Raw genomic sequence first — 18,726 nt, forward strand, 5'->3', positions numbered from 1 at the left:
CATCAAACACTTCACCCCTACCGCACGCGCACACACACGCACACACACACACACACGCACGGTACCTTGACAGCAGCCCCTTGCCCCCACGGCCCGGCTCCTTCACCAGCCTTTATTTCCACCTGCAAAAGAAGCCGGAGAGACCGATGAGCCAGGCTGACACCAGGAAAGCGGCAAAGTCCTTCCGCCGCACCCCCAGCACCGCTGCAGGGAACGGGGGAGACGGGGAGGCAGGGGCCTCGGAGAGAAAGGACAGCAGGGACCATCTTCCTGCCTCCAGCTGCCACCCAGACGCGCGGTGGACGGGCTCATTCGCCCTCCAGAGTGTTTTTGTTTTCATTTCTCCTTTTTCCACCCTCCCAAGATCCAGGAGGGCTCTGCCCCTCCTCCTGCGTCCGGTCTAGCCTCGTCCCTCCCCGCCCTGCCCGCTCTACCTCGGCCGGCCTCCTCTGGTGCATCGGCCGGCGGGCCTCCCATTATCCCCGCCGGAGCGCACGGAGGGAGGCACTGCAGAGGCGGCGGCGGCCAGCTGCCGGCTTGGCTCCCCTCCCCGCCGCCGGCGAGGCTGGTGTGGAGGGGGCGGCGCGCTCGCCAGCCAATCCCCGCCGCCGGCCGAGCGGGGGCAGGGCCGCCGGGGGTTGGACCTGCCCAGCCGGGAGGCGGGGGCACAGCCAAGGGTGCCGGAGCCTAGCTGGCTGTGGCCCAGGCCCGCCGCCGCTCCCCGACAGGCTGGGGATCCCGGGACACCCTCAACAACTCCCGAGTCGGGGACCAGAAGGTAATACCCAAGGCAGCCTCTGCATCTCCAGGGTCAAAGACAGACTGCGTCGGGGTCGAGCAGATGCTGGCAGGCTTCCCCCTCAGGCCACTCTCTAGCCCTAGGACACCAGCAAACTGCCTCACCCTAGCAGCAGCTAGGACAGTGCTAGGCGCTATAAAAGCAATAGCCCCTGCAATCTTAGAAGACAAAAATAAAGCCGTGGCAGTATGAACCATTACCCCATTTTGCAGATGAGGAAACAAGGCAAGACAAGGGAAGTAACTTACCCAAGGTGACACAGCTAGAAAACAGCAGCACGGGGACTCCAAGGCAGGTCTATCCGGCTCTACAGACCAGACTCCCAGCCATCACGCAGTCCTGCTCCTCCCTGCCTCCAGCAGGTTTCCTCTTGAAGCCAACACTGCCTGTGGCTCCAAGCCTCACCGAGTCAGACTCGCCCTCCCTTGCACACGAACGCCAACACCTCACCTAGGATCACTCATCCCTAGTGTCTGAACATAGGCCACCCCCTCCAGACAGCCTCACCACCACCCCTACCCTCAGCGTTTCCTCCTCTTTTAGAAAGGCCACAGGAGGTGGCGCCTCCAGACTTCAGGGCTTCCCATGCCCTGGAAAGGCTGAGGAGGGGAGGCAGCCCAGACTCTGAGCCTTTGAAGGCTGCAACACCCAGGAGACTGAAGGAGAAAGAACAGAACAGGGAGAGGAAAGCCCTGCAGTTCCTAGGCAACCCAGGAGACATCCTGCTTCACCCCATCCCCTCCCTGTAGCTGAACACCCCAGAGCTTCTGTCTTCCAGGAGGGGGACCCTTATATGGTCTCTGGTACTCATGTATCTGGTTCAGTTCCTGGCTCCACTATCTCGCTGCAGGACCTTGGTGGTGGTACCTTACCTCCCTTAGCCTACTTTGCAGTTCTATTTTACAGAAGCAGCTACCTCAGACCAAGGTGTGAGGATTCTGTGAAAAATGCAACACAGTGCCTGCCACATTGCGGGTGCTGCTAGCTACCACTCAGTTTCTGCGGGAGCTCACTGTGTGCTCCTTCTCAACTCACAGATGTGACCTGCAGGACTAGTTAGGATGTGGGAGAGCTCACCTCAGTGACGTGCTCTGCGACCAACTCCACCACACCTGCCCAACGACCGCCCCCTCCCCGAAGCTCCAAGGGGGTACTCAGAACGGGACGAGCTGCCTCGTGAGAGACAGCAAAGCTGGGCTCTGGTGAGGAGACTCCCGAAGGCACCAGGACCCACACCTGCCTCACCTCTGGGGGCAAAGAGCAGCCCTACTGGGCTCCTCCCTAGGGCAGGGAGAAAGGCAGGCGACAAGGCAGGGCAAGGAGCACTGTCCTGAGCCACGGGCTTCTGCACCCCTTGGCTCTTACCTTGGCCAGGCCAAGTGGAGTCCCGCCTTTATCCTGGTCCCCAGAGCCCCTGCCCCACCCTCCCTCACACAGTCTGCTGCTGCATCAGAGCAACTAACAGTGCTTGGACAGTAACGATCAATACTGTTGCTGCTGCGGCTGCCACCGTTTATCAAGCCCCTGCTGGGTACCAGGCCCTGTGCCAGCCATGCTGTGGGAGCATCTCATTGGACTTCGTCCACACACAACCTTACGGGAAAATGGGCTTAGAGATGTTACGTTACTTGCCCATCAACACACAGCTGGTGAGTGGCGAGCTAGAGTTCCAGCGCAGGTGTTTCTCATTCCCGGTCTGTAAGCCCTCTCTCCCAGCCAACCTCAGGGAAACTTAAAGAGGGATAGGGTCTCTTGAACCGGACCACTTCCCTTTACGCTGTGGGGCTGAGAACAGTAATATTTTCATGCCTCAGAGACTTGGCGATGCTGCTCCTTGCCTAGGTTCCCTTCCCTCTCCCCCACCTGGCAAGCTAATATGGTACAAGGCTTAATCCAAATGTCACCTGCCACTGCTGCCTTCCCAGCTCATCTAGCGCTCAGGAGCTTCACCCACTCCTCCTGGGGCCTCTTCTAGAGCCGTCACTACCAAGTGCGGTTATTTATTTACACGGCCGTCTTCCCCACGTGGGCAGGGGCCCCGTCTTCCCCACTCACTAGGCTCTGCACAGAGCTGGAATGTGCTGAGCTGAGTTTCTACACAAGGAGGGTGGAGAGGCAGGGGGCTGGGCACTGAGATGTAGAGGACACTCTCCTGGTCGGCCTGTTCTCTGAGGTCCCCAGGGATCAGAGGGATACTTGCTCTCCTGGGAGGACACGACCTGCCATCTGCACTACAGCCGAGGCCGAGCCTTGTTCAGCCAGCACACGTCTTCCTCACAAGGCTGCAAGAGCCACCCTGACTCTGCTTGAACCACAGGTCCCGGCTCACCCCCCGCAGCCTGCAGACACCCTAGCAGAGCCCGTGGTCCCCAAGGCAGGGCACCTGCAACCATCTCTATCCCACCCTGGCCTCCTGCCCTTTTCTGAAGCACCTGGAATGCTACAGCTCCAAGGAGACACAGAGGCACATGCCGGGGCCACTCTGCCTCCCGCGGGGACATTCTCCACACCTCACACCTGACCCCTCCCCTATCTGCTCCTCTTTCTACACTTGGGGCTTCACAGTGACCAACCCAGAGGTGCCTGGGACCCCTCTGCATAGCAGCTGGAGGTCCCTCCCCACCTTTCATCATGACCCCTAGACCCCACTGCACTCCCAGCAGGAGGAGTGGGGCCACGGCCCTCCACCCTAGGGAGAGGTGAATGGATTAACTCACTCTCAGAACCCACAAAATACCCCAACACAGAGAACCTCAGAAACACAGTTACCGGGCTTCCCTGGTGGCGCAGTGGTTGGGAGTCCGCCTGCCGATGCAGGGGATGCGGGTTCGTGCCCCAGTCCAGGAGGATCCCACATGCCGCGGAGCGGCTGGGCCCGTGAGCCATGGCCGCTGAGCCTACGCATCTGGAGCCTGTGCTCCGCAGCGGGAGAGGCCACGGCAGTGAGAGGCCCGTGTACCGCAAAAAAAAAAAAAAGGAAAGAAAAAAGAAACACAGTTACCTACAGGCCAGAACCCACACAAATATATAAAGACTAGGAAATGGGGATGCATCCAGAGATAGATTCGGGGGGGTTTATAGGAGGATCAACCAAGCAGCAACCCCATGCCAAGCCCCATAATTGGACCATGATGTATTGTATCTTACTTAACCCTCAAAACAAACCAATGAGACAGGAATTATTGATGCCCATTCTACAGATGGAAAAATTGGGAGACTGAGCAGGGCTCTCGCCTCCCCCCCCACTCGTAGCAATATAGCTGGTGCTGCTCTGTGTAGCTCTATGATTTTCTTATCGACCTACCTCTTCTAGAGTTGGCAGGGGGTAGACGACAACTTCTCCTCTCTTGCCATGGCTGTGTCCTAAAGGAGGTCACTCCCCACAGGGCTTGACTCCAAAGCTCAGTTCAAGCCCCACTTCCTCCAGGAAGCCTTCTCAGGTTACCCTAGACCTCTGCCAGCTGACGGCACTTCCAGTGTTTCTCATTTGACACTTGGTACTGCTACCCGCCTCTCTGTGTGTCCTGCCTCTCCGACCAGAATGGCTAGAATCGTGCCTCTTCAGAGCCCCGGGGGTTTTTTTGTTTTGTTTTGTTTGCCCAGCATTCCACACACTGAAGGCACTTGGAATCGACTGTGGGGGAAATCTGTGACCTGCCCTTCCCTCTCCATCACACAAAGGATCTGCCAAAGAAACCCAACATCCCCTCCACCTTCAGAGCCTATGTTTGAAGTCACCGGTGTCCACACATCAATTTCCACCCAAGTAATTGCAGCCCATCACACACACATCATCCCCTATATTTCAAACTCTTTGCAGTTGTCATGGGAACTGCCTTTGCCTTCATTCACAGATCAGGCCTCACAATTAGCTTTGGCAGCGGAAGTCTGTATCGAGGGCAACCTCGGGGAGGAGAAAGACAAGGAGGTGAAAGAAGAGCAGCGAAGGAAGAAAAGGTGCTCCCCCTCCCCCTCCCCCTCCCCCTCCTCCTCCTCGGAGATGCAACAGAGCCAGACTGAACTCAGGCACCCAGGGATGTCAGAGGGAAAACGGAGCCGGCCAGCAACTCCACCTGCTTACTTCCACACCAACCAACAGAACGCACCCGGACCCCCCCGCCACAGGCTGACGACCAGCAGCAGTGGCTCTGCCCACAGCCCACAAGCCATCCTAAATGCTTGTAAGAAGGTCTTAGATTCCATGAACCTCATCACGGTCTCCCCACCCCAAATTCAATAGCCTTGGACCACCAAGTGTTCCAGGATCCAAGCAAATAACACAGAACCTTAATGGAGAAGGTGAGACAGGAATACTGAGTGGTTTAGAAACCTGGGGGCAGCCCCAGGGGAAGACTTCCAAGAATAATTAACACAAAGCATCTTACCTTCCACCTTGAGGATCCATGAACACCCTCAGCTGGTGCCCTGTGGTCTGTCTGCATCCTTCCACACCACTGCCACCAGCCGTGAGCACTCGAGTAGCATCTCTGCACAGCTCAGTTTCAGGGGAGATGCCTCCCTCCTCCTAGAAGTACCCCCCCTCATCTTTCGCGTATCACTACGCTAAAGCTCTCAGAACAGGTCCCCTCCCTTCCACTATGGTCCCTCTTCACCTAACAGTGACTAAGGCTGGCCTCTGCCCTCAAGGCATCCCTCCCTTGTAGCCCTACCAAACTGTAACAGTTTGTTGCCACGCGTGCCTCCCTCCCCAGCCCCTGAGCTCATTAAGGACAGAGCAAATGCTGCCCCCCCTTTACCAACGGCTCAGGCTCAGCGCAGCGCCCCGCACACAGCCAGTCCCAGGCGAGATGTGCTGAAGGAGGCTGGGAAGGCAACTTGCAGGTTTACCAGTCAAAGCAGAGGACGTCCTGTCTCTGGAAACTGAAGCGACGCCGGAGAGAGAAGCTGCCCTCCCCCGGCACGGGGGACACTGGAGGTCCCAGGACCGAGGAGGCATTCCAGGAAGGTGCCTCTCCTCCGCATCCTCCTAGCACCAGCTCTTCTCCTCTCACTGGCTCCCAACGCCCCCACCCCATCCTGCAGCATCACCAACCAGTCAGGACCCAGGCTCGTGGTGAGAGGATGCCATTCCCTCTCTCTTCTAGGGCTCCAGGATCATTCCCAGCATCAACCAGGGAACTGGGGTACCCAGAGCTTACTCTTAAAGGGCAGAGAAATCAATAAAAAGACAGAACAAAATGAGACCAGAGAAAGCCACCCAGTGTCCTTCCCACAAGCAAGGCTCAGAAGGGAACAGACTCTATGGTCCGGTACCTTGCTACTTGTTTTTGACCCAGCATCTCCACACCCCTTCCTGAGGCTTCCTCTGGCAGTAATTAAATGGGGTGGGGGACTGTGGGGCACAGGCATTCCGGCAAATGCTCCCAAATGACTCTACCTACTGCAGCGCCCTTTCCATTTGCAGCATCTAGAATTGCTGCTCTACTAGCAATGGGAGGTGCAGCATTCTGTCCACAAACTCCCTGGCTGGGTGTGGGGAGACAGGGCACAAGGGAGTTAGAACATGTACAGGTCGGAGCCAGCAGTGCAGGAACAGAGCTGGTGCGACCTGAAGCAAGCAGGCAACCCCCTGTGGTCACCGGAAGGCTGGCCAGTTACCCCACACTGGGCGACGGCTTTTTTTTTTCCCTCCCTCAGTGACTAATAAAAACTTAGGTTATCAGATTTCTTAAGCAAAGGACAGGAGACAAGACCACAGAGGGGTGTGTCCACTCCAGGTGTGCCAGCAGCCTGGGCCCTGCACAGACACACTCAGGCAGAGGCCCAAAGCAACCCTAAAGGACTCTCCCAGCCAAAGTGCAGCAGGGCTCAAGGTAGATAAAGGGGTCGTATTCCTTTCCAACACCTTCTCTCTTCCTGAGCATCCTGCCCTCAATCCACAAGGGAACTATAAAGTGATGGGAAAGGGAGGGGGAATTAGTGACAACTCCTGAGACCCATGATGTGGTCTTTCAACTCACCCTGTCACCACACTGCCTTCTCCAGGATGAGAGGCCCAAGGCAGAGAGGCGACTGCTGACACGGGATGGGGTGTGTGCCCGAGTAAGAACCCTCAGGCAAGGATCACCAGGGCTGCTGGGCACCAGTGAGGGTGGGAGAAGCCACTTTCCCCCAGGCAGCTTCAGAGCGTGCCTTCAGATGGGGAGCCACACCGCATTCCTATTGTTTTTCCCCACAGCAGATAATTAAAACATGGCCCATGCCTTCAAGGGAAGCAATAAATAAAGAGAGCATGCTCAGTAAAAAAAAAAAAAAAAGAAAGAAAGAAAGAAAAAGACGACGCGATAAGCTTTGCCGTGGGTTAGAACCCAGGAAAGCACTGCCCCTTCCATACCCCTCACCACTGACCTTGTGGGGGGAACAGGAATTCTAACCCAAAGAATCCTTCCAGGAATAACCAACTGGGACAGCTATTTCCCCAACCCAGAAACAGTCTTCAGTGAGGGTTCAGAGACCACGCAGGGAAATTCCATGTCCAGTAGATAAAAGATCTACTATCGATAAAAGATCTAACACACAAGCCACTTGAAAAGCAGCTAGTGTGCCTGAGTTTCTGAATTTAATTTTAATTAATTTTAATTTTTGTAGCCACACATGGCTAATGGCTATCATATTGGACAGCTCAGATAGAGCATGCTTCTTAAATTTGGGAGGTCATGAATACTCTTGAGAATTTGCTGAAAACCACAGCCCCTCTCCCCTGAGAAAATATACCCCTGCATAGTCACACACCTGGCTGAAATTTTCAGAGAGTTTACAGACCATATTCCAACCCAGGTCTGAGATCAGGTCTAGAAATTGACCAAAAACGTTACGGCCTAAGAGCGATGTTTCTTCTGCCATGTAGTTGTCTTAAGGAATATGTTATACTTTACACAGTTTGAGCAAGAGACCACCACGTGTGGAAGACCCCACCTGACAGAGGACGTCCTTGTAACATCCCAGCCAGAACATCCAGCCTCTACTCAGACCCATGCAGGCACAGGGCTGGCTCTTCAGTCTTGGAACAGCTATAAACGTTAGAAAATTCTTTTTTCAAACATGGATTCAGGGAGATCAGCTCAGTGCTTTCTGACGACCTAGAGGGGTGGGATAGGGAGGGTGGAAGGGAGATGCAAGAGGGAGGGGATATGGGGATATATGTATACATATAGCTGATTCACTTTGTTATACAGCGGAAACTAACATTGTAAAGCAATTATACTCCAATAAAGGTGTTAAACAAACAAACAGACAAACATGGATTCAGTCTACCTGCTAACTTCTAGCCTCTAATAAAAGTTCCACACATTCCCCTACACAAAGGAACTGACTCCCTCTTCCACACAGGCCCCGTCTTAGCCTGCGTTCCTCTACTCATTTCCAAGCTGAACAACTCATCTTTTTCAGTTGTCCTGCATGTGACTACTCTGACAGAGCTCCTAGAGACAGGCTGTCAACACACCTTTTAGAGTGTCAGCTATTCCTACCTGCTATTTCTTTCTTTGTTTAAAAACAAGTGCAGAATTTTGGATTGACCCTGATTAAATTCCACTGAGTTTGGCTGAGGCCCGTTGCTCCAGACTGCCCCCAATCTTCTTACCCCCTTGTTCTATCATTCAGCTTAAATGTCTGCATCACCGCTACTACCGCCGCCACGACCCACCTACCCACTGATCCACCGGCTCCTACCTACATCTTATGAAGAGAGGGCACACATCCCTTGATCTCCTAAGGCTCCAGACCCTTCCATGAGATCCCGGGGTCTATGGGTGGCTCCTCCTGTTCACAACGACCACCAGCTACTACTCCCTCGTGGGGCTCCCATGTCCCAAGTCAGACTGCTGAGCAGCAAACATCTTCTGAGAACCCTTTCCCAACCGTTCTCAGAACACACACACAAGTTCTTAAAGGGCTTATTTTATTGATAACTCACTAGACTAGAAAGAAATGGACTCCAGAAAAACAAGAATAAACATGAAGTAAATCTCAAGATGTTCTTGCCTCCCTGGCGTACAGGTAAATGGGTTGGATCACCCTCCTTACCCTTGCTGGCAGCTGGAGTTCTTTTTTCTTTTTAAGTATAATATATCAAATTATTATTCCCATTACGTCTTTTTTTTTAAGATTTTTTTTCATATGGACCATTTTTAAAGTCTTTATTGAATTTGTTACAATATTGCTTCTGTTTTATGTTTTGAGTCTTTGGTCACGAGGCATGTGGGATCTTAGCTCCCCGACCAGGGATCGAACCCGCACCCCCTGCACTGGAAGGCGAAGTCTTAAGCACTGGACCGCCAGGGAAATCCCTGCAACTGGAGCTCTTCACCTCTGTTCATCAAGACTCACTTCTGTTCCCTTCTCCATGCCCCATCCCCTTCTCCACTCACAGAGGTGCCACAGCCCGGCTCCGCAAACTCTCATGGACATACAAATCACCTGGGAATGCGGTTAAAGTGCAGATTCTCATTCAGTAATCCTGATGTAAGGCCTGAGATTCTGCATTTCTAACAACCTCCCAGGTGATGCCGATGCTGCTGGTCCACTGATTAGCAAGGTGGAAGTATGGCTGTAAACCATTCAGGTGCCCTAAGACTCAGCTGAGCCGTTTGCAGTAAAGAGTCCAGGTGGGTGCCCATCATTCAGCTCTCACCTGTGTCAGAGGAGGTCCACTTTAACTACACATTAGATACACCTGGGGAGCCCCAGCCCAGTAGAGATCCACCCAAGACCCATCAAACTAGAATCCCTGGGGGTGGGATCCAGGTGATCCCAACATGGAATCCCTGATCCACACTGGTTGATAAAAAGTTTGAACAAGGCAGTTATGCCTGTGCCCTCTTCAGGAGGACTTTAAATTAAAACTGGCCCTCTGGTCTGTCCACGAAGCTGGCAGGAAATACCATCATTTATCTGCAGAAATCCAGGCCCATTGGTTTGACTGAGTTTCTTTGTAAAGAACCACAGGGACCCTGAAAGCTCACCACTGTCTTTCTAAATCTCACGAACCACCTTTTAAAAAATCTGCTCTAGAACTGTCAAAAACTGACACTGGTTTACATTTTGCAAAATCTCTTTGAAAAGTGGAACTTTCTGCCTGTCTCTGGCCTTTTGGCCCTCTTCCAATCATCAGAATTCCATAACGATATCGTTCCATGAGTATATCTGAAGGTGTGCAGTAGGGAGTGAATAACTCAGACTCAGGTAGGGTAGCTGGCTCCCTTTCCTATCCACACATGCTGTGGTCTCTCCCCAGTTTATACTCCCTGACATGACAGGGATCTAGTGGCTTCTCTCTCTCTGTCACTAGTTCTGCTCCAAAGTTGTAAGACTGTCTCTTCCTTCTATGTTCTTGCTGGGAATATATAAAAGACTTTTATTGTCTTGAGCATTTTCCACCACCTCAGCACACTCTGGCCACTGGACTCTCTTATGTTCCTCTTAAAGCGTCAGACTACACTTGAACCGCACCCCTTTCCATGTAAAAGGCATGGGCTATTACTATCTGCACTCACAGACAGCAGCCCAAGCAGCCACAGAGATGGTTCAGATCTTCCCCAGTCCCACCACCTTCTTCCTTAGGGCACCATTTAGGACTGTTAAGTCAGCATTTCCTTTTTCAAAAGCAATCTTACCCCTCCAGCTAACTTCCCTTGTAGAGTCTGTAGCCATGGGGTTAAACCTGTTTACAACTGAAAACAATTTTCTAAAGTCTGTGGTAAACACCCCTCCTCGCCCAGGCTTCTCACTGCATTCACAAATGCTGAGATGGGGTCCCGTTCTCTAGAGTCTCATCACTTCTCCTTTACCGGTCAATTCTTCCTTTGCTGGTGGGAACGGGTGCCAGCCTGACAGCACCCCGCCTCAGAGCCCCCATCTCAGGAAGACAGAGGTACCAGCAGGTGAGGCAAGAAGTGGTCAGGGTCTGATATTGAGAGATCCCCAATTCCGAGGTATCCTGTCTCAAAATTGGCACAGAGCTTTGTTTCAGCCACTAAATCCAACGGGCTGAGGGCTAGACACACCATATATATTTCTATTTCTCTTCATGTCTCACAGGCAACATTCTCGGTCATGCTTCCAGCCTTATGTATACATACTTCTAGGGAAGTTTTTCTCACTAAGGGGTTTTCTCCTACCCCGTTTATCAGACGTATACGTCCCTCACCATGAGCAACTTTTCAGTCAGGCCCTGGGCCCCAGCGGCTCCTTGCTCCTGGGTGTCCAGCCTCCTCCCCCCAGCAAAGAGGCCGGCAAATGTCTCCCTCCCTTTGCCTGGCCCCACAGTTCTATGAGCAAGCAGGGATGTCTTGAAACAAACATTTAACAAACAATTAAAGCTCAGAGACTAACAAGCACAATTTTTATGCCTAAAGATTAATTCTTTTCCAGATGTTCTAGGAATGTGTTGTCACCGTGCGCTGATGACCTACCACGTGCTAGACATTCTGCATATTTTATCTCAATTAATCCTCACAAAGAAGGGTTAACCCATCTGACATACGAAAAAAACCAATGCTCAAGAGAGTCAGCGGCACAGCCCTTACTTCGGGTTCTGTATCTTCACACTCACCAAATCCTGCTTTTCTAATCAGCCGTATTCGTTGTGCTACAAGCCACCACTCAGGTAAAAGGAATGTGGAAGTCAAACAGCCTCCGACATCAGCCTAGGATCTAAATCCTCCCTGGAACTAGGAAGGAAGACCTCAGTTACAGGAATGAACCCCTTCAGGTGTGTTACCTCTCTTTAGGGCCTAGAGGAGTAAGTAGTCTCCTACCTCTGTGGTGGACAGGACCAGCCCTGGGAGCTGCCTCTAGTACTAAAATGCTGAACTTTTCTGAGTAGATGGGCTCTGCAGCACCACCGACCCGCAATGGGTAAAAAAGTGAGGATCAGGGAAGGAAGACAAGAAAGTCAAGATAATGTTCCCCCTCTTACAGGGTGACACAAAGCAGCTGTCAGCAGATAGCTCAGAGGAAGCCCCAAAGGAAGCTGGAGGAGGTAGAGACAGGATGGAAGTAAACAAAGGTGCCCAGAAGAGGAGACGCTGAGAAGCACGGCTGCAAAGAGAGGGTCTGATTCCCAGGAGGCTCCTGGGATGCTGTGTCTTGTCCCACCTGAAGAGCAGGGGCCAAGTTCTAAAGTTCTATGGGTCTCATAGATGTAGAGAACAAACGTATGGACACATAGACACCAAGGAGGGAAAGTGGCTGCTGGGGCGGGGGTGGGGGGGGGGAGGATGAATTGGGAGATTGGGATTGACATGTATACACTAACATGTATAAAATGGATAACTAATAAGAACCAGCTGTATAAAAAAATAAATAAAATTCAAAAATTAAAAAAAGTAAAAAAATAAACAGCAGGTACAGCTTGAAAAAAAATAAAGTTCTATGGGTCTCCTGCTTTCCTGACCTCCCAAATCCTGGGACAGGTCCCCTCTGCTACATGGCTGCTCGGACCTAGTGAAGGTCTCAGCAGTCCCCTTGGGGCTGTAAACGCTGGGCTGGTTCCCTGGTCTCCCTCACTCAGGCACAGCCTCTTGGGCCTGTCAACTCTGCCAGAGATACATTCGTCAAATGCAGTGTAGCCTGGACAGTGGTTCCGACACCTTCAGCCTTCAAGGACCAATTTTTAAAAATTGTGGAGACAGACACTAGTTACCATTTTGTATTTTGCCAAGTAAAGACTTTAAAAAAAATAGATCTAATTTTTATCAACACCTCCATTTCATTAAAAAAGAAGCACACTTTTAAACATCCAGAAGTAGAAAGTACCCATCCTTAAAACAAAGTACTGCTCTTCAAGTCAAAGAAAGGTAACTTTAAGACAAAGCTCACGCCATTGTCCCCTTTCCATTGTTTCTCCAGAAACTGGGAGAACTCTGTCATGGGACAGCACAGGTGCACAGATCAGCACGTGCACCCTCTGTCCGGGGGGGATCACAGGACACCAGCCACATTTTCCTGACCCTGGGGGCCTAGAGGGGCAGCCAGCCATGGCAAGGTCCACAGGGATGCAGACATCTCTCTGCGGGGTTGTCTCTAAGCCTCAGCCAAGCCAGATCCCCGGTCTCTTAACCACGACCACCGGAAGCCCAGGCCAGCAGCTTACACACAAGGATGACAGGCCCCTGGCTTCACTCCCAGCCCCTTTCACTCAGGTATGCCTCATTGTTGCCGAAAGAAGAGCTTAAACACAGTTCACGAGAGCCATGCGTTCCAGCCCAGAAAGCTCAGCCCCCTTCGTCCCCCAGGGTTTGAGAGGAATGGAGGGAGAGAAAGGTGGAAGAGAAGGAGGTAAACCCTACCGGGAACCAAGCAAAGGAATCAAGCTTTACAAGGGAGACGAGGCAGGTCGTACTTATACCAAAACACGAGATCTCATGCCCAGGAGTGAAGCCTACCCCTGATCCCACCCCTCTTTCGGAAATGACTCACAGAGCACTGGGCCAGCAGGATGCCAACTCCCCCAAACACCAGCAACATAAAGGAGCTGGACACAGTCTCCCAGGCTGGGGTGGGGAGCTGCAGATGTGATCCAGATGTCTGCTTTAACCTGAGACCGGGGAAATACAGCATCCGTCCGCCGTCCCTGGACCGTGATATGCAGCTTCCACAGGGAGTGGGCAAGACAAGGTGAGACGGGGCAGAAACACCCCAGCGACCCCCACTTTCCTGACCGAAACACTTGGCTCTTTCTTCCCAGCCGCGGGACCACAGCCCCACCAAGCTGGCGGCGCAGCTCTGAACTCAGCAGTCAGGGAAATCCCGAGTGCAAGCCGCCAGCCCGTGGAAGCCACAGGTACCCCGGCTCTCAGAAGTACAGCGGTTCCCAGCCCAGCTAGAGAGGGCTTCAAAGGCCATCAAGCACAACCCCTGCCTCTCCCCAGGCAGAAGACAGACCCCGAGAGGGGACCTGAGTGGTCCGAGCCCTCGGACACACCAGGGGCAGAGCGGGCGAGTCCCGCAGACGGTGCAGGCCTCCGTCTCTGTCCAGCGCCAGTTCCGCTGCCTGGAGCGACCTCGGCCGCTGCGCTGCCCCTCCCAAAGCTGCTCAGCTTCACCCGTCCCTACCTCTGCCAACGCTCCGCCGTTACAGCTGCCACCAACCTCATGCTGGCAGCCCACCACCAGAACTGAAAGGGAAGGTGGCCAGGGCAGGGTCCCTGCCTCTCCACCTCCTCCTCTGCTGTCCTCCCAGCTCCGTCCCTCTCTCTGCCTCCCGACTCCTAATTAAGGAAGTACTCCTTCCTGGGGTTGACAGTGTCTCAAAACCACATCATTCATTCATTCAGTTAGTATCTGAGTGCTTACTACACGCCAAGGAACTGAGCCAGGCCCTGAGAACACAGAGATAAATGGTCCTTGACCTCAAGAAGTACTGTCTAGTAGGGGAACCCAAATCACGGGTGTCTCATTAAATTCCCAAACACTTTCAGGTATCATCCCCAAAATGATGGTACCCAAAAAGATTTAGGGAAAGAAACACCCCACTCCATCAGGGCAGCATAAAAAACACCCTGTCGCTCCAAATTTTTATTTCCAAACCCATCAGCCTCCAGCCCTTACCTGACACCATCGCTCCCCACATCACCCAAGCATTGGTGTGACCCTGAAGCACATCTGAGGCTTCAAGCAGGACAAGAAACTTCTAGAGATAAAGCTGGATATCACTGTCCTGCATCAAATGCAAACATCAGAGACGAGACTTCTAGCTCAGAGCCCTCTACAGCCCGGTTCCTCTCCTATCAGTTGTCGGCCCGGCAAAGGAGCCTAAAACAGCTTCCAAAGACAGCAACACTCCTATTTACGGAGCCACTCAACGTTGGACCAGGAGAATCAAAACGGGGGAATGGGCTTAACTGGCTTCAGCAAGACCCCTGTGAACACAGCACCTCAAGGACAGGACGGAGCAGCCACGCGAGGTCCAGCTTACCTCCTTGAGAAGCCCCCCTTTTGTCTTCAGCACCTCACACTTGCGCAGTTTGCAGATCTGATGCGTGCGGCGGTTGGTACAGCTGGTGCAAGCCCCGCAGTTTTCTAGCCGCCGGCAGGGCTCGCAAGTACCACACCGTTTCCGTTTCTTCCGCCCATCTCCACCCCCTCGGAGTTGGGGTTCACTCCCAGCCATTGGGAGCCCAGGCCCCTGGAAGCCCCCTACCATCACCTGGCCCTGAGGGAAGTCATAAAGGCCTGGCAGGTCTGGCTGGACTGCCAGGGGCACCTGGAACTGACTCATGACGCTGCCAGAGGTGCGGGCATAGGTGCTGGAACAGAGCCACAGTCCAGCTTCCTGCCTCCAGAGGCCACCAGCAGGTCCTCCTCTCCTAAAGCAGTCAAACTCTACAGGGTGAAGGCAAGTAGCTCCAGGCTCCGGGATGGGCGCCTCTTCGCAACCCCTCTTCACCTCCTCTGCAGCAGTCTGATAGGACTCAGCTGGGGGCCACTCTCCCACCTGCTGGGGCCCGGGATCTGGGGGAGGACACCAGCGGCAGTCCCCAGAGAAGGGATCATCTTGGATGGGTGGGTTCTTCACCCTCACCCACTCTGGACCCAGGCATGAGGTGTGCCAGCAGGTGTGTGACGGGGGCAGGGCAGGGTGAGGAGTTTCTCCTCCGTTATTTCTTCTCCCGGGTCAGGATGATGGAGAAGGCAGCGCTGCCTGAAAAAGAGACAGAAAGGGGAAGCGCATCACTCGGGGCTCGGGGACAACTTTCACATGTTACCTCTTCCTGCTTCTGGGAAAAGGGAAGATGGGGGAAGAGAATGGGCTTGATCTCATGAAGTTCCACCCAGAACCTCTGGCAGGGCACACGAGCACCCGCTCCCTGAGGGAGGAGGCCTAGGGCCTGACGGGGTGGTAAGGAAACCTGGACGGCGAATTTAACGGGGTGGGCAAGGTGAGATTTCTTAGAAAGTTGTCCTTCGCCCCACCCCCATGGGCTTGGGAGAGTTTTGCCAAAATTCCCACACACCCCTAACTGGAGGTCGCTAGGCCCTCCCCAAGGGAGCACAGCTTTCAAAATAAAGTTTGCAGAGAGCTTCACTCGGCGGGGCTGCCCGGGCGCCCCCTGCACGGAAGCGGCCTGGAGAGGGGCGCGCCCGGGGTAGCCCGCGCCGGCCGCCCAGCCGCGCTCCCCGCCCGACGGCCGGACCCGTGAGGGCGGCCCGCTCCGACAAGGGGGCGCTGGGAGGGGGGCGCGCTCCGGCTCAGGCCCGGCGCGCGCGCGCAGCCTCTCGGGCTCCTTTGTTCTGGGGCCTCGGCCGCTCGGCTCCGGCGGCTCCGCAGCCCCCGCCCCGCCCCGCCGCCCCCGCCCGGCTCCGCTACACTGTGATCCGCAGCACCCCCGCCTCGTCTCCCGCAACAAAGTAGCGGCCCCCCGGCCGGCCCCCGGGCCGTCCCCTCCCCCGCGGGCCGGGCCCCCCCCCCACGCCTCCCCTCCCCCACCCCGGAGCCGGAAAGGCACCGACTGCACCGACCTGCCCGCCGCCTCCGGGGCGGAGCGCACAAAGGGGCAAAGTTTCCCGGCCCGCGCCGCCGCCACCACCGTCGCGGCCGCCGCCGCCGCCTGGGGCGCCCGCCTCCTGGAGCGCCTGGCCCGGCCGAGATCGGCGCACGGAGCCCCCCGCCCGGGCCGAGGAGGGGACGGCGCAGGAGGAAGGAAGAGGCAGCGGCGGCCGCGGCGGCAGCAGCAGCAGCAATGAAGGCGTCCGCGGGACTCCCCGCCCCCCGCGCGCCGCGGCACGTGCTCGCCCGGGGACTCCCCCGCCCGGGAGGGCGCGCACGTGCGGCCCCGCCGAGCCCCGCCGAGCCCCGCCGGCCCCGCCGCCGCCTTCTCCGCCGGGCTCGGGGCTACGCGAGGGGGGAGTTCCGCGGAGGGGGAGGGGACGGCGCGGGCCGTCCTCGAGCGGGTGGGGGCAGGGCCCGGCCCGGACGCCGCGCCTTTGCACCTGCAGTACTTCCCCTCCCCAGCGGTCGGTCCTCCCGGGACCCGGCCGCCCTCCTCCGGTTGGCCGCCACCGCCCTCCGGCGCTTCTGCAGCCCGGGCGGGCGCGGCGGGCGGCGCGGGGTGGGGCACGCGGACCTCCCAGTCTAGGCCCTCGGCGGAGCTGGCCTCGGTGTCCCCACTTCCTGCCACTCCCTGCGGGCCGAGCGGCCTGGGACGGCCCCGGCGCCCCCGGGAGTCCTGAGCTCCGGGCCCGACTGACCCCCCTCTCCTGGCAGCCGCTCGCTCGCTCATTCCGAGGCAGGACAATGGGGTACATCGCGCGTTTGCGTACCGAGTCAGCCTGGCCGGCTAGGAGGGGATACCCGCGAGCAGAGGCCGAGGGCCAGCCGGGAGGCACCCTCGCGGGGGTGACGGCCGAGCGCCCTACCCAGGCGGACCCCGGGCCCCTACCATCGCGAACCTCCCCCGCGCCGCTCTCGGCTCTTTCGCTTCGAAAACAAAGACTAATCCGATACCCCCGCCCTGCCTCCCAGAGGAGGGGAAACGGGCGCGTCGCGGAGGGTCACCGAGGAGGACAGCGTTCAGGAGGGGCTCGGACAGCCGCCGAGGGGGCCGTGGCGCGACCGAGCCCTGTAACCCAGTGCAGACACTTTGAAAAGTCACCCCGGGCTATTTTCCAGCCAAGGGGCAAGGCGTAAGAATATTTCCCAGTTGCCAAACTGCCGGTTCTCTCTGCTGCTGTTTTTCCCCTCACCTGTTGTTCAGGCCAAGTTGAAATTCCAGGTTAGATTAATTCAGCTCCACCCATCGGGCCTGACTGCCAGGCTGGTCCCCGAAGCTTCCTTCCACCTACCTGGGTTGCTGGGGAGAAGGGTGGGTCTCTAACACACACACCCCCACACACACACCCACACACACACAAACACGGGCAAGTCCTGGCAGAAACAACCACGGGCGGACTGGCCTGACCAGTTTGGGCGGTGTTCAAGGAACCAGGTATCTGGCAGGCGTCGCCACCGGGATGAAGCTAACAACTCAGCCAAAACTGGAAAAAGAGCATTCGGCCGGTTATTTAAAAGAAGAAGAAAAAAAAGTAATTGATCTCAAGTAGCGCTGTCCAGAAAGCCCTAGGCGGTAGGAGAAGCCCGGGTTCCGTCTGGAACTTCCCTCCCCACAGGCCTGATTTTGACAGCCTGCTCCAGTGGCCAGGTTGTCAGCTGTGGGAGGGCGGTGAACATGGCTGCAATACCTACTTCCTACTCTGGCCTTTGAGAGTAGGAAAGAATTTCTGTTCAGGGAAGTAAGACTAGAACCGAGAAGAGATACCAATAGAGCGCAGTTTTCAGTCAAACATGAGAACAGTTTGTGGACTTTGTTTTTTATGTAATGAATGTTTAACCTTCTAAGTATTTTATTTTTAGTAAAAATTATGTATATTAAAGAAAACAAAGGCAATAGAAAATTAGAAGACAAAAATAACCCCAATACAACATTTAACCTTTAGCTATATTTCCTTCTAGCCTTTTCTATTGTAGATTATTTCCTTTTTTAAAATAATAACATGGCCGTACTCGCACTGGTTATGCAGCTTGCTGTCCACTTTTTACTTAACATTATATTGTAAGTATTTCCCTATTTGATAGACAATCTCCAGATAGTGTGACAAGGAAGAGGGTGGCTTAGGAGTCAGGGAACTGTGGGTTCCAGGCCTGGCTCTGCCACTTGGTAGCAGAGTGACCTTGGACAAGGTACTCATCATCTCGGAAGGAATCCAAGTAAAGTCCTTAACAGAGTGCTTAATAAGTAACAATTATTGTTTAATCCACATAAAAACCCTTTGAGATACATACTATCTTTAAACCCACTTTACAGATAAGGAAGTAGATTAAGTAATTTGCCCAAGGTCACTCAGCTAGTGAACTGTAGACTCAGAATATGAGCACGGCATCTTTCCTCCTGTTTTCTATCTTGGTG

General features: G+C 54.8%; 1 protein-coding gene across 4 annotated transcripts in view; it reads right to left on the minus strand.

Moving 5' to 3' along the window:
• TET3 (tet methylcytosine dioxygenase 3) overlaps positions 1-16,556 on the minus strand; it is a 105,942-nt gene extending 89,386 nt beyond the window's left edge. The window contains exons 1-3 of one of the 4 annotated variants that reach the window (XM_082642143.1): positions 16,283-16,556; positions 14,739-15,464; positions 66-122 (exon numbers count right to left, since the gene is read on the minus strand). In XM_082642143.1, coding sequence (XP_082498269.1) covers positions 66-122; positions 14,739-15,041 — 360 coding nt within the window. In that variant the 5' untranslated portion in view covers positions 15,042-15,464; positions 16,283-16,556. Of the gene's footprint in view, positions 1-65; positions 123-434; positions 524-14,738; positions 15,465-16,282 lie in introns of those variants that run through there. The other 3 variants (XM_082642144.1, XM_082642145.1, XM_082642147.1) reach the window with 3 other exon arrangements.
• Between the last annotated feature and the right edge of the window lie 2,170 nt (positions 16,557-18,726).

The sequence above is a fragment of the Mesoplodon mirus genome, assembly GCF_964341445.2.
Source record: "Mesoplodon mirus genome assembly, chromosome: 14".
NCBI lineage: Eukaryota > Metazoa > Chordata > Mammalia > Artiodactyla > Ziphiidae > Mesoplodon > Mesoplodon mirus.